Source organism: Sturnus vulgaris, chromosome 25 (genome assembly GCF_052056855.1).
Source record: "Sturnus vulgaris isolate bStuVul1 chromosome 25, bStuVul1.hap1, whole genome shotgun sequence".
NCBI classification, from domain to species: Eukaryota; Metazoa; Chordata; class Aves; order Passeriformes; family Sturnidae; genus Sturnus; species Sturnus vulgaris.
Genome location: NC_142267.1, coordinates 1,454,824 through 1,468,931, shown reverse-complemented (window position 1 = coordinate 1,468,931; position 14,108 = coordinate 1,454,824). Strand labels below are relative to the sequence as shown.

At 53.6% G+C, this 14,108-nt stretch overlaps 1 protein-coding gene across 1 annotated transcript in view; it reads right to left on the bottom strand.

Moving 5' to 3' along the window:
- The window catches only part of AGRN (agrin), a 94,379-nt gene that overhangs the window by 63,290 nt on the left and 16,981 nt on the right, over window positions 1-14,108 (bottom strand). Inside the window, 1 exon segment of the mRNA XM_088178572.1 lies at window positions 1,719-1,739. Coding sequence (XP_088034698.1) covers window positions 1,719-1,739 — 21 coding nt within the window.

Here is a 14,108-nt window from a genome sequence, read left to right as displayed (position 1 = left end):
AACCCCGGGATTCCACACCCGAATCCAGGATTCCACACCCCAATCCGGGATCCCACACCCCAATCCGGGATCCCACACCCCAATCCGGGATCGCACAGCCGAACCCCGGGATCCCACAGCCCAATCCGGGATCCCACACCTGCAGCGGCACCGCCTCCCCTGCCCCGGCTCGTTCGGGATCGGCGCTGGGAAAAGCAGCGGGAGAGAGGGACAGCAGGGCAGGGATGGTGACAAAACCCGAGGATGTCCCTGTCCCTGTCCATGCTCCGGCCGCCGCAGCCGCGGTGTCCCGGCTCCTCCGCGGGCTCGCATCGCCACCTGCTGCCCTTCCCGATCCTGTCCCGTCCCTTCCCGATCCTGTCCCTTCCCTTCCCGATCCTCTCCTGTCCGTTCCCGATCCTGTCCTGTCCCTTCCCGATCCCCTCCTGTCCCTTCCCGATCTTTTTTCCCGCCGTCCGCAATCCCAGCCGAGCTCCAGAGGGAGCGGAGCAGAGCCCAGAGCAGCTCCAGGGACCCTCACGGGAGGAGGGGACAAACAGGGGGACAAACGGGGGGACAAACGGGGACAAACGGAGCCTTTCCAACATTTCCCGATTGCGCCCAGAGCGCCTTTGAGGGCTGGCTGCCATTCCCAACAATCCAGACCCTTTTCCATCCGCTCGGGGAGAGCCAAGAGCTGCCACCCCCAGCTCCTGCCACCATCCGAGTGGCATCCCCTGGCACCGGGGCAGGGCAGAGCCCCCTCCCCGGGCACCAGGCGGGATTCCCGGGATCCACGAGGAGCGGAAGGCTCGGGAAGCGGCAGCCAGCAGAGGATGCTGTCGGCTTGGAATAAAATAAAAACTTTCCCCGTGCTCCTCCCTGCGCAGCCGCCAGCCTGCGGCTCCCAGAGGGTTTGGGGTGCCCTGGCAGAGGGACACGCTCCCACAGCTTTGTCCCACCCCACACCACCCCAAAAAGCTGCTTTGGGGTCGGCAGTGATCCTAAAAGTCCTGGGGTGAGCAGAAAAGTGGGGAGAGGATCAGCCCTAACCCCTAATTTGAGGGTTCAATCCTTTCTCCTCCTCTCGCCCCAGGGCAGAGCTGGCCCCACACCTGCAGCTCCCCAGCTCAGCCAGGACCAGGACAAGAATTCCCTGAAAATTCCCCAGGAATTCTCTGCTTGAGCTCCCCAGCTCAGCCACGACCAGGACAGGAATTCCTTAAAAATTCCCCAGGAATTCTCTGCTTGAGCTCCCCAGCTCAGCCACGACCAGGACAAGAATTCCCTGGATTTGAGCAACGGGACAACACACACACACACCCCCCCAAACCCCCCCGCTTGAGCATCCCAGTCCTCCCAGTTTGGCCCAGTGCGAGCTCCCAGAGCTCCTCCCGCCCTCCCCAGGCCGCCGGTGAAGGTGAGAGGCTGAAGGATGGAGAGGAAGATGAGGCGAGCACTACGTGAGGAGCCCTTAGATCACAGAGCCACCCCCTCAGCGCTCCGGTGTCACCGCCCTGAGGGTGGGGACAAACCCGGGAGGGAGCGGGGGACAGCCAGGAGCTGTGATCTAACAGCAATGGTGACCTCGGAGGTGACAGCGCACCTGGGGGGGCTCCCATTGCTCCAGCACATCCCCAGGGATGAGGGTGACAGGAACTAAACCAGCCGGGCGGATGTGGATGGAGAAAATGAGAATTTGGGGTTGGTTTTTTTGGTGTGACAGCCCCACCACTTACCGGCGAGAAGCTTCCTATGTTCTTTAGAAAGCAGAGGAGGAGAAAAAGGAGAGAAGAAATCAAGTTAGCAGCAGGAAAACAGGAGCAGCCCCCGAGCTTTCCTCCGCCCCAAGCCCCCTCCAGCACCTGGGGCACTTCCAGGTGTCTGTCCCAGCCCCTTCCAGGCTGGATCCTGCCCCCAAATCCAGGCTGGATCCTGCCCCAAATCCAGGCTGGATCCTGCCCCCAAAATCCAGGCTGGATCCTGCCCCCAAATCCAGGCTGGATCCTGCCCCCAAATCCAGGCTGGATCCTGCCCCCAAATCCAGGCTGGATCCTGCCCCAAATCCAGGCTGGAATTCTTTGGAATTCTTTATCCCCCATTCCCAGCGATCCAAATCTCACAGGAGGAATCCCAGGGAACAGAGCCGGGTGCTTTCCCCACGTCCTGGAAGGGAATCCCAGGATGTCCCTGGGGCCATCCAGGTGCTCCAGATCCAGCTGGGAAGGACCAGGGACACAGGGACAGCAGGGCTGGCACTGCCACCTCTGCCACCAGCACAGGCACGGGCTGAGTTTATCCCCAAAAATCCCGATTTTTCCCCAAATAATCCTCATTGCAGGAGTTCATTCCCATCCCCTCCTTGCAAGCACGTGGGTTTGAACACGTTTGAGCAGCACGAGGAGCTCTGAAATCCTCAGGAATTTGGGAAAAGCTGGGAAAGAGCCAAATCCCCCTGATCCCAGCAAATCCTGCTCAGCAAAACCAGGGGGGAAACACCAAAACCGTGCCCAAAATCCCACAGGAACATCCCAGCAGTGACTCCTGACTGGCCTGGATCTGCTCTGGCACTCCAGGAGATCCTGGGGAACACCCCAGGCACAGCCAAAAGCTCAGAACTTCCACGGGCCGTGAAATTCCCTGGATTTTTACAACCAGCACAACACTCAGGAGCTAAACCTGGAGCTTCAGGTGTTTCCTTCTCCCATCCCAGCCTGATCCCTCTTTTTCAGAGGCATCACCTGGGCTGGAAAAACAGAGGCTGAGGAAAACGGAGCAGGGGATGAAAGGAGGCCCAGGGTTAATTAACAGCTCATTTTAATGAGCCTGGGTTGTTCCTCCGGCGAATTGGGGAACTCCCGTGACTCCGGGAATCCCGGAGCTCCTGAGCCCTGTGCCTGGCACGGTACCACACCCCTGAGGGACACACCTGGGACAGGTGACACACGTGGGACAGGTGACACACGGCCAAGGCCAGCGGAGGAGGAGCTGTGACACGGGGACAGCCAGGAACGGGACAGCTCCATTCCCTCGGCATTCCCAAAGTTATCTATTCCCTCGGAATTCCCAAAGTTATCCATTCCCAAACCTCTCCATTCCCGTGGAATTCCCAAATTTTTGCATTCCCGAGGCATTCCCAGACTTCTCCCTCCCTGCAACATTTCCAAACTTCTCAGTTCCCACGGCATTCCCAAACTTCTCCCTTCCTGCAGCATTCTCAAATTTCTTCATTCCCGCAGCATTCCCAAAGTTATCCATTCCCGCAGCATTCCCAAAGTTATCCATTCTCTCGTCATTCCCAAACTCCTCCCAGCCATCCCCCCGGTCCTGGTGACCCCCAGGGTTTCACGGTGGGTGACAAAGCGTCGGTGTCACCTCCCAGCACATCCAAACCCGGGGCGGATCCAGGGAAAACCAGGACAAGGAGGAGATGGAGCTGCCTTGGCCAGGAATTCCCACGGAATTCCCTCAGGGAACGGGAATTGCAGCTCTGTGGCACCGGGATGGGCCAGGAGGGCCAAACCCCAAATGTGTCTGGTCCAGATCCAGCTGGGAAGGATCTGGGAAGGATGGGAGAACACAAGGAATGGGAGAGAAGCAGGGAAAAGGATCAGGATGCTCTGGGAGCGCTGCTGGTGCCGCTTTAGGGTGGGGAACGTGATCCCAGAAGGGTTAAAAAGGCCTTGGGATGTCCCACAGCCAGACTGGACACTTGACCACAAGCCAGGGGTCACTCACAGGGACACCAGAACATTCCTGTGCCCGGCCACATCCCCGTGTTCCACTCCAGATGGACACCCCACACAATTCCCACATCATTCCCATCCATCCTGTAATTCCCGGTCCCCCAGGACACCCCACAGCCAGACTGGACACTTCACCTCAAGCCAGGGGTCACTCACAGGGACACCAGAACATTCCTGTGCCCGGCCACATCCACCCACAGCTCCGGATGGACACCCCACACCATTCCCACACCATTCCCACACCATTCCCACACCTCCCCAGCCCTCAGAGCCCCCATCCCAGCAGGGCTCACCCGTTCCCCTCTGATTCCCAGAACAAAAGTGTGATTGAGCCGAGCCACCCCCGAGCCTGACCCTCCTTTCAACTCCTGCAAAATTCCCCCAGCTTTGATTTTCCCCTTCACGGAGCTGCAGCTCCGTGGGACAGCTGTGAACATCAAGGAGAGGGGGAAGAGATTTTTGTTTTAGTCCGGATTAAATCAAACAAAAACCCGAAAGGAGAGCGGGAGGCTCCGTTCCAAGGTCAGGCACTCGGCTCTGGAAAGTTTCCCTGGCCAGGAGCACACTTGGAGCAGGGAATATTCCTGGGAAATGAAAAATATTCCTGGGAATTGAGGCAGGGCAGGAGGATGGTGCTGGGGGATTCCAGGCTGCTTTTCCCTGCTTTTCTTCTCCCTGTTTTTCCTTTCCCTACTTCTCCCTCGTGAGCCACCCAGGACGTGCCATTGGAGAAGGGAATATTCCTGGGAAAATAGGGAATATTCCTGGGAAATGAGGGAGGGCAGGAGGATGGTGCTGGGTGATTCCAGCTGTCCTTCCCTGATTTTCCTCTCCATGTTTTTCCCTTCCCTCCTGAAGCACCCAGGATGTGCCTTTGGAGCAGGGAATACCCCTGGGAAAAGAGGCAGGGCAGGAGGACGGTGCTGGGGGATTCCAGGCTGCTTTTCCCTGCTTTTCTTTTCCCTGTTTTTCCTTTCCCTACTTCTCCCTCGTGAGCCACCCAGGACGTGCCATTGGAGAAGGGAATATTCCTGGGAAAATAGGGAATATTCCTGGGAAATGAGGGAGGGCAGGAGGATGGTGCTGGGTGATTCCAGCTGTCCTTCCCTGATTTTCCTCTCCATGTTTTTCCCTTCCCTCCTGAAGCACCCAGGATGTGCCTTTGGAGCAGGGAATACCCCTGGGAAAAGAGGCAGGGCAGGAGGACGGTGCTGGGGGATTCCAGGCTGCTTTTCCCTGCTTTTCTTTTCCCTGTTTTTCCTTTCCCTACTTTTCCCTCCTGAGCCACCCAGGACGTGCCATTGGAGAAGGGAATATTCCCGGGAAAAGAGGGAATATTCCCGGGAAAAGAGGGAAGGCAGGAGGACGGTGCTGAGGGATTCCAGGCTGCTTTTCCCTGCTTTTCCTTTCCCTGCTTTTCCCTTCCCTGCTGAGCCACCCAGGACGTGCCTTTGACTCACTGCCGCTGTCTGGGACAAGTGGCACTTCTGGGAAGCCACGTGTGGCCTGGCCAAGCCACCCCCGGGGCTGCTCCTGAGTCACTCCCGGCTTTATCCCGGGCCAAAGCTCAGCCGGGCACGTTGTTCCCTGGGAAAAGCTCAGCCCGGAGATCCCCTGGCATGTGGGACGTGCCTTTAAACCAAACACGGGCAGGGCAGGAAGAGCCTGGCCCGGTTTCCTGGCGAGGGGAATGGGGTGGGGGGCGGATATTGGGAGTGCCCAGGATCCAGGACAAGGCGTTGGGAAAAGTCGGGATAGCCCCAAACATCTCGCAGCAATTCCACATTGAAATCCCTCCCGCAAAGTTTCTCCCTCTTCCCCCGAGCTTGGCAGGCGAGTTCAGGAATTTTTCCGAAAGTCTGGGGCACGCTTTTGGTTAATTACACACTAATTAGGCGCGTTACAGCCCGGCTCAATCAACTGGCAGCGCATCAGCACCAAACAACCTACCCGCAGAGCAGAAATTTTGGGATTTTGGGGATCGGGAGACGCCGTGGGAGCATCCACAGGGAAAGAGGGAGAGGGAGAGGAAGAGGCCGGGATTCCCCCGCCTTCCTCCCTCCCCGAGTCCCCGAAACGCCGCCAGGATTGAAACCAGATGTGTAGGAAGTGTCTCATTAAGCGGTAATTGCTTCGCGAGGATTTGAGGTTTCCCCTCTCTGCCACCACCACCGAAAACACTCGGAAGGAGCAGGACAAGGAAAAAAAAAATTAAATAAAATAAAATAAAGCCCTCAAGGCAAAGTTTGTGCAGCACAAACGTTTGGGGATTGAAAGGCAGGGAAAGTTTGTTCAGCCGGGACTGGCAGCAGGCTGAGGGATCTGAAACCATCCCGGCGGATTAAACTGGAAAAACTCCGCCTAAATCCCACTTTCCTGCCTGGCCGCGGCCAAATGAGTCGTGAAATGAGTTCACAGCTCAGCCCCTGGCACCTTCCCGGCCTCCAGAGGGGGAAAAGAGGCTCGGGACACTCCAGGAATTCCTTCCCCGCAGCTCGGGGGATGTGACACCCCTGAGCCACCCCTGTGTTCCACCCGGTTTTCCTTGGATTACAGCACAAATCCAAGGAATCAGAGCAGGGAGCCCCAAACCAAAGCAGGATTCACAATTTCCCGGGGACTGGATGAGATCCAAGACCTTTCCAAGGCCCCGTGGATCCATTCTTTTCCCTCACCACACGAGTTTCCCACACCACGTGCGATTTTCCACCTGTTCCCTCAATCCCCTCTTTGTTCTCGGGCTGAATTTCCACCCCTTCCCATAAAACCACCGCAGAATTCCCAATTTATGGCAATATATCCCAATTTATTCCAAATTTGATCCCTCCTCAAGGAGCAGAGCCACTCTGCTGTCCCCAAGGCTGGATTTGATCCCATTTGATCCCAGGGCCACCCTGCTGTCCCCAGGGCTGGATTTGATCCCATTTGATCCCAGGGCCACCCTGCTGTCCTGCTGTCCCCAAGGCTGGATCCATCCCCTCCAAGGGGCTGAGCTGTCCCCAGCCCTGCTGAGGGGACATTCCAGGGAGTGACTGCAGACAGAAAATCCCGGGAATCAGCTCCCTGCATCCCAAACCCCACCAGAATCCCACTCCAGGGTCAGGGATACGAGGACACAAAGCTGAGCCAGCCTTTTGTCACCTCCGCTGTCCCCAGAGCTGCTCCCGACACCGGAACAGCCCCGGGGACCCCAATCCCGGTCGGGGCACGGTGCCAGGAGCAGAGCCGGGTTATGGGGCTGGGTTAGGGGTTCGGGCTATGGGGCCGGGTTATGGGGCAGGGTTATAGGGTCGAATTATGGGGACAGGCTGTGGGGCCAGGCTGTGAGGCTGGGTTATAGGGCAGGGTTATGGGGACAAGCTGTGGGGCCGGGCTATGGGTCCAGGCTATGTGCCGGGTTATGGGGCCGGGCTATGGGGGCGAGCTATGTGCCGGCTTATGGGGCCAGGTTGTGAGGCTGCGTTATGGGGCCGGGTTATGGGGTCGGGCTATGGAGTTGGGTTATGGGGTCGAGTTATGGGGCCAGGTTGTGGGGCCAGGCTATGTGCCAGGTTATGGGTTCGGGCTATGGGGCCGCTCCATCCCCGATATCCTCCGGCATCCCCGAGGACACAAAGGCGGCTTTGCTGTCACTGCTGTCACCGCCCCATCCCCGGGGTGGGCACAGAGCCCTGGCGGGTCCCGCCTCACTCGGGGGTGCGAGCGGCACAAAGCGAGCCCGCAGAGCCCCCCGGGCTCCTCCTCGGCCCGTGTCCCCCTTGTCCCCCTTGTCCCCAGCGCAGCCGCAGCCCCCGGCGCTCGCACAAAGCCGCGCTTGTGTCGGAGCCCGGCGCTGTTTTCTGGGAAGGGAGCCAGGGCTGGCAGCTCCCGGCCGCGGGAATCAAAGCCCCGTTTGTGCTGCTGAGCCCCCCGAGCCGCGCTGGGGCACCCGCGAGGGAGCCAAGGCCACAGCAGCCTGCTGGGGACAGCGACAGCCCCGCGCACAGATGGGGACAGCAGCCAGCCTTGGCCCGGGGAGAGCCGTGCCAGCGGCACGGGCACGGCCGCGCCTCCGGGATCCCTGAAAACCCTTCCCTTGCCGGGTCGGGAAGCGGGGATGGATCCGGGATGGATCCCTGCTCCAGAATTCCAGCGTGGAGATCCCCAAATCCCTCCTGGGATCAGCTTTTCCACATTCCAGACCCCCAAATTCCTCCTGGGATCAGCTTTTCCACATTCCAGACCCCCAAATTCCTCCTGGGATCAGCTTTTCCATATTCCAGATCCTCCAAATCCCTCCTGGGATCAGCTTTTCCACATTCCAGAACCCCAAATTCCTCCTGGGATCAACTTTTCCACATTCCAGAACCCCAAATTCCTCCCGGGATCAGCTTTTCCACATTCCAGACCCCCAAATTCCTCCTGGGATCAGCTTTTCCACATTCCAGACCCCCAAATTCCTCCTGGGATCAACTTTTCCACATTTCAGACCCCCCAAATCCCTCCTGGGATCAGCTCCCCCAGGGAATTCTATGACCTCACATTCCCAGCCTTGATCCCACTGAGGGGGGCTCAGGTCTGAGGTTATCCCTAAAATCCCTGGATCCCTAAAAACCCTTCCCAGGCCAGGAATAGGGAATGGATCCAGGATGGATCTCTGCTCCACCATTCCAACATCCAGACCCCCAAATCCCTCCTGGGATCAGCTTTTCCACATTCCAGATCCTCCAAATCCCTCCTGGGATCAACTTTTCCACATTCCAGATCCCCCAAATCCTTCCTGGGATCAACTTTTCCACATTCCAGATCCTCCAAATCCTTCCTGGGATCAACTTTTCCAAATTCCAGACCCCCAAATTCCTCCCAGGATCATCTTTTCCACATTCCAGACCCCCCAAATCCTTCCTGGGATCAACTTTTCCACATTCCAGATCCCCCAAATCCTTCCCGGGATCAACTTTTCCACATTCCAGATCCTCCAAATCCTTCCCGGGATCAACTTTTCCACATTCCAGATCCTCCAAATCCTTCCCGGGATCAACTTTTCCACATTCCAGATCCTCCAAATCCTTCCCGGGATCAACTTTTCCACATTCCAGATCCTCCAAATCCTTCCCGGGATCAACTTTTCCACATTCCAGATCCTCCAAATCCTTCCCGGGATCAACTTTTCCAAATTCCAGACCCCCAAATTCCTCCCAGGATCATCTTTTCCACATTCCAGACCCCCCAAATCCTTCCTGGGATCAACTTTTCCACATTCCAGATCCCCCAAATCCTTCCCGGGATCAACTTTTCCACATTCCAGACCCCCCAAATCCCCCCTGGGACCAGCTCCCACTGGGAATTCCGTGACCCCACATCCCCAGCACGGACCCATCCCCTTTGCCAAAATCCCTTCTCCTCCTCCCCACCAGAGCCTTCCCAACATTCCCATTTCCCTGTGCTGGAGCAAAACGCAAAATCCCCTGCAGGAAAATCCGAGTGGCCTCTCCCTTTTCCTTTGCTCTCTAAATTCGCTTTTCAGCTCTCCTGAATAATTGACGGGGACATGAAAATTTAAAAATCTTTCAAGATTCCATTAAAATTCATTCCCTTTCCCCTCGGGGAATTGTCCATGCAGGGCAGAGCTGCCTGCCCTGCCTTCCCAGGGATTGAATTCCTGAGGAAATTCCCTGGGAATTGTTTGATGGAGACCCTGAAGGAACATCCTGCTCATCCCCATTCCCTCCTGGTCCCGGCTGCAATTCCCAGGAAAAGGATTTAGGAATATGTCATTAAAAAAAAAAAAAAAATATATATATATATATATATATATTGCAAGGCTCCAAATTGTCATTAAAAGGCCAAAACTGCTTCCCTGGAGCATCTGAGAGGAAGGAGGAATAACTGAGGAATAACCTAAGGAATTGCATGAGGAAAAACCGAGGGGAAACCGAGGGGAAACCGAGGAATAAATTGAGGAAAAACCTGAGGGAAACCTGAGGGAAAACTGAGGAAAATCTGAGGGAAAACTGAGGAAAATCTGAGGGAAAACCTGAAGGAAAACTGAGGAAAAACCTGAAGGAAAACTGAGGAAAAACCTGAGGGAAAACTGAGGGAAAAGGAGGAATAAACTAAGGAAAAACTGAGGGAAAAACTGAGGAAAATCCTGAGGGAAAATCCTGAGGGAAAAACTGAGGGAAAAACTGAGGGAAAAACTGAGGGAAAAGGAGGAATAAACTGAGGAAAACCTGAGGGAAAACCTGAGGGAAAACCTGAGGGAAAACCTGAGGGAAAACCTGAGGGAAAACCTGAGGGAAAACCTGAGGGAAAACCTGAGGGAAAACCTGAGGGAAAACCTGAGGGAAAACCTGAGGGAAAACCTGAGGGAAAACCTGAGGGAAAAACTGAGAGAAAACCTGAGGGAAAACTGAGGGAAAAACTGAGGGAAAAACTGAGGGAAAACCTGAGGGAAAACCTGAGGGAAAAACTGAGGGAAAAACTGAGGGAAAAACTGAGGGAAAAACTGAGGGAAAAACTGAGGGAAAAACTGAGGGAAAAACTGAGGGAAAAACTGAGGGAAAAACTGAGGGAAAAACTGAGGGAAAAACTGAGGGAAAAACTGAGGGAAAAACTGAGGGAAAAACTGAGGGAAAAGGAGGAATAAACTGAGGAAAACCTGAGGGAAAACCTGAGGGAAAACCTGAGGGAAAACCTGAGGGAAAACCTGAGGGAAAACCTGAGGGAAAAACTGAGAGAAAACCTGAGGGAAAACTGAGGGAAAAACTGAGGGAAAAACTGAGGGAAAAACTGAGGGAAAAACTGAGGGAAAAACTGAGGGAAAAACTGAGGGAAAAACCCGAGGAAAAACCCGAGGAAAAACTGAGGGAAAAACTGAGGAAAAACCTGAGGGAAAACTGAGGGAAAACCTGAGGGAAAAACTGAGGGAAAAACTGAGGGAAAAACTGAGGGAAAAACTGAGGGAAAAACTGAAGGAAAAACTGAGGAAAATCTGAGGGAAAACCTGAGGGAAAAACTGAGGGAAAAACTGAGGGAAAAACTGAGGGAAAAACTGAGGGAAAACCTAAGGAATAACTTAAGGAATAATTGAGAAATAACCTGAGGAATAACTCATTATTGTTAACTTATTATTATTATTATTACTATTATTATTATTAACTTAAGAATTACCTAAGGAATAACCTAAGGAATAACCTAAGGAATAACCTAAGGAATAACCTAAGGAATAACCTAAGGAATAACCTAAGGAACGACCATCATAAAACATAAAAAAAAACACCACTAAAAAATAAATGCTGGAGCTGCTTTTAGCGCTATTAAAATACCCAAAAATCCACCAAAAACCCTTTTTTTTTTTTTTTTTTTTCCCCCTGCACCCTCTGCTTCCCAGTCCCTTCCCAGCCCTCCTGGGACAGGCTCAGGTTTCTCACTGAGCCTGGAATTAATTAAATGTCACAGCCCTGGGCAGAGCTCTCCCAATTTGCCCCACTTGACCAAGTGACCCCGAGGATTTGGAGCAGGCTCCATAAATCCCAAAGCCACGTGGGCTTTGTTTTCCAGGAGGGAATGATCAGGGAATTCCGGGCAGGAAATTCACACCTCCCTTTCCAGCACACGATCCCTGAAATTCCCTTTTGCCTGGGAATTTTTTTATCCAATTTTATCCATTTTTATCTGTTATTTAAAAATCCATTTTTATCCAGGGATTTTATCCTGGCCTTTTCCAGCACACGATCCCTGAAATTCCCTTTTGCCAGGGAATTTTTTATCCACTTTTATCCATTTTTATCCATTATTTAAAAAAACATTTTTATCCAGGGATTTTATCCTGGCCCTTTCCAGCACACGATCCCTGAAATTCCCTTTTGCCAGGGAATTTTTTATCCACTTTTATCCATTTTTATCCATTATTTAAAAAAACATTTTTATCCAGGGATTTTATCCTGGCCCTTTCCAACACATGATCCCTGAGATTCCTTTTTGCCAGGGAATTTTTTATCAATTTTTTAAATCCATTTTTATCCAGGGATTTTATCCTGGCCTTTTCCAGCACACGATCCCTGAAATTCCCTTTTGCCTGGGAATTTTTTATCCAATTTTATCCATTTTTTTCTACTTTTATACATTTTTGTCCATTATTTAAAATCCATTTTTATCCAGGGATTTTATCCTGGCCTTTTCCAGCACGTGATCCCTGAAATTCCCTTTTGCCAGGGAATTTTTTATCCAATTTTTAATCCATTTTTTATCCATTTTTTTAAAATCCATTTTTTATCCAATTTTTTTTAAAATCCATTTTTTATCCATTTTTTTTTTTTAATCCAGAGATTTTATCCAGGGATTTTATCCTGGCCCTTTCCAGCACACGATCCCTGACATTCCCTTTTGCCAGGGAATTTTTTATCCACTTTTATCCATTTTGATCCAGGGATTTTATCCTGGCAGGGGACAAAAGGGACCTCCTGTCCCTTCCGTGCCACCAGCCCAGGCAAATCCAAGGGTTCCAAAATCTGGATTTTTCCACAACCCTGGGAATCCCACAGAGCATCCCTGCCCCACTTTCCATCCCAAAGAGGAGAGGAATGATGTTCTTACCTAATGAATAATCCAAATTCCACAGGGGACACACCAGGCAGCACATGGAAAAAAAAAAAAAAAAGAAAAAAACAGGATAAGAGGCTGGATCAGACCGGGGGAAGATAAATTCTACTCAGGGAAAGGGTCCCCCAAAAACTGCAGCTCCTCAGGGAAGAGATTCACCCCAAAAAATGCTGTAATTCCACAGAGATTCACCCCAAAAATCGTGTAATTCCCCACAGAGATTGACCCCAAAATTCCTGTAATTCCTTACAGAGAGTCACCCCAAAAAACTGCAATTCCTCACAGACATTCACCCCAAAACCCGCAGCCCCCAGAGCAGAGATTCACCCAAAAAATCTGCAATTACCCTGGAGATTCACCCCAAAAAACCTGAAATTCCCCCCAGAGATTAATCCCAAATCCTGCAGCCCCCAGAGCAGAGATTGACCTCCCAAAACCTGCAATTCCTCAGAGAGATTCACCCCAAAAAATCTGCAATAACCCCGGAGAGCCACCCCAAAAATCTGCAATTTCTCCCAGACATTCACCCCAAAACCCGCAGCCCCCAGAGCAGAGATTCACCCAAAAAATCTGCAATTACCCTGGAGAGTCATCCCAAAAACCTGAAATTCCCCCCAGACATTCACCCAAAAAACCTGAAATTCCCCCCGGAGCAGGGGTCACCCCAAAATCCCCGAGGGGCAGAGCAGAGCCAGGACAGGAGGAGGAGGAGGCCGTGCCAGCTGTGCCAGCTGTGCCAGGGCCGTGCCAGCGTTGCCAAGGCTGCCGGGCTCTGTTATCCAAAAACAGCCTTTGAAGTCACGGGCCAGGAATGTGCCCGGAGGGAAGGGGGGGACAAGATCCCAGAGCAGTCCCAGTGCCACCAGAGCCACCCCAGAGCCACCCCAGTGTCATCAGAGCCACCCCAGTGCTACCAGAGCCATCCCAGTGTCATCAGAGCCATCCCAGTGTCATCAGAGCCACCCCAGAGCAATCCCAGTGCCACCAGAGCCATCCCAGAGCAATCCCAGTGCCACCAGAGCCACCTCAGAACAATCCCAGTGTCATCAGAGCCACCCCAGTGTCACCCCAGTGTCACCAGAGCCATCCCAGTGCCACCAGAGCCACCTCAGAGCAATCCCAGTGCCACCAGAGCCATCCCAGAGCAATTCCAGTGTCACCAGAGCCACCCCAGAGCCATCCCAGTGCCACCAGATCCATCCCAGAGCCACCAGAGCCATCCCAGTGTCACCAGCTGTGGGACCATGGAATGGCTTGGGAGGGATTTCAATCCTGTGCCACCCTCGGGGACATCTCCCATTGTCCCAGATGAGCCCAGCCTGGCTTTGGGATGGGGAATCCATGGAATGACCCTGCCAGGCCATCCCCACTGTCACAGGGAACGATTTCTTTCCCACCAAAATTCCACTCTCAGTCTGAGCTCCTGGCTCTGGTGCAGCTGGAAGGATCCAGCAGAGCCGATTTCCCAATTTTCCACCCATTTCCACCCATTCCAGAGCCAGGACGGGAATTTGGGAATTTTCCCAAATGCCCTCTGAGCATCCCACCCACAGCCTGGACCCCTCCCATTGTCCCAGATCGCTCCAGCCTGGCTTGGGACACTTCCAGGGATGGGAAATCCATGGAATGACCTGTGCCAACTCCTCACCCTCACAGGGAACGATTTCTTCCCCGATATTCCCCCAAAATTCCACTCTCAGTCTGAACTCTGAAGGAGTCTGAACTCTCTGAAGGAGTCTGAGCTCTCTGAAGGAGTCTGAGCTCTCTGAAGGAGTCTGAGCTCTCTCCAGTGCAGCTGGA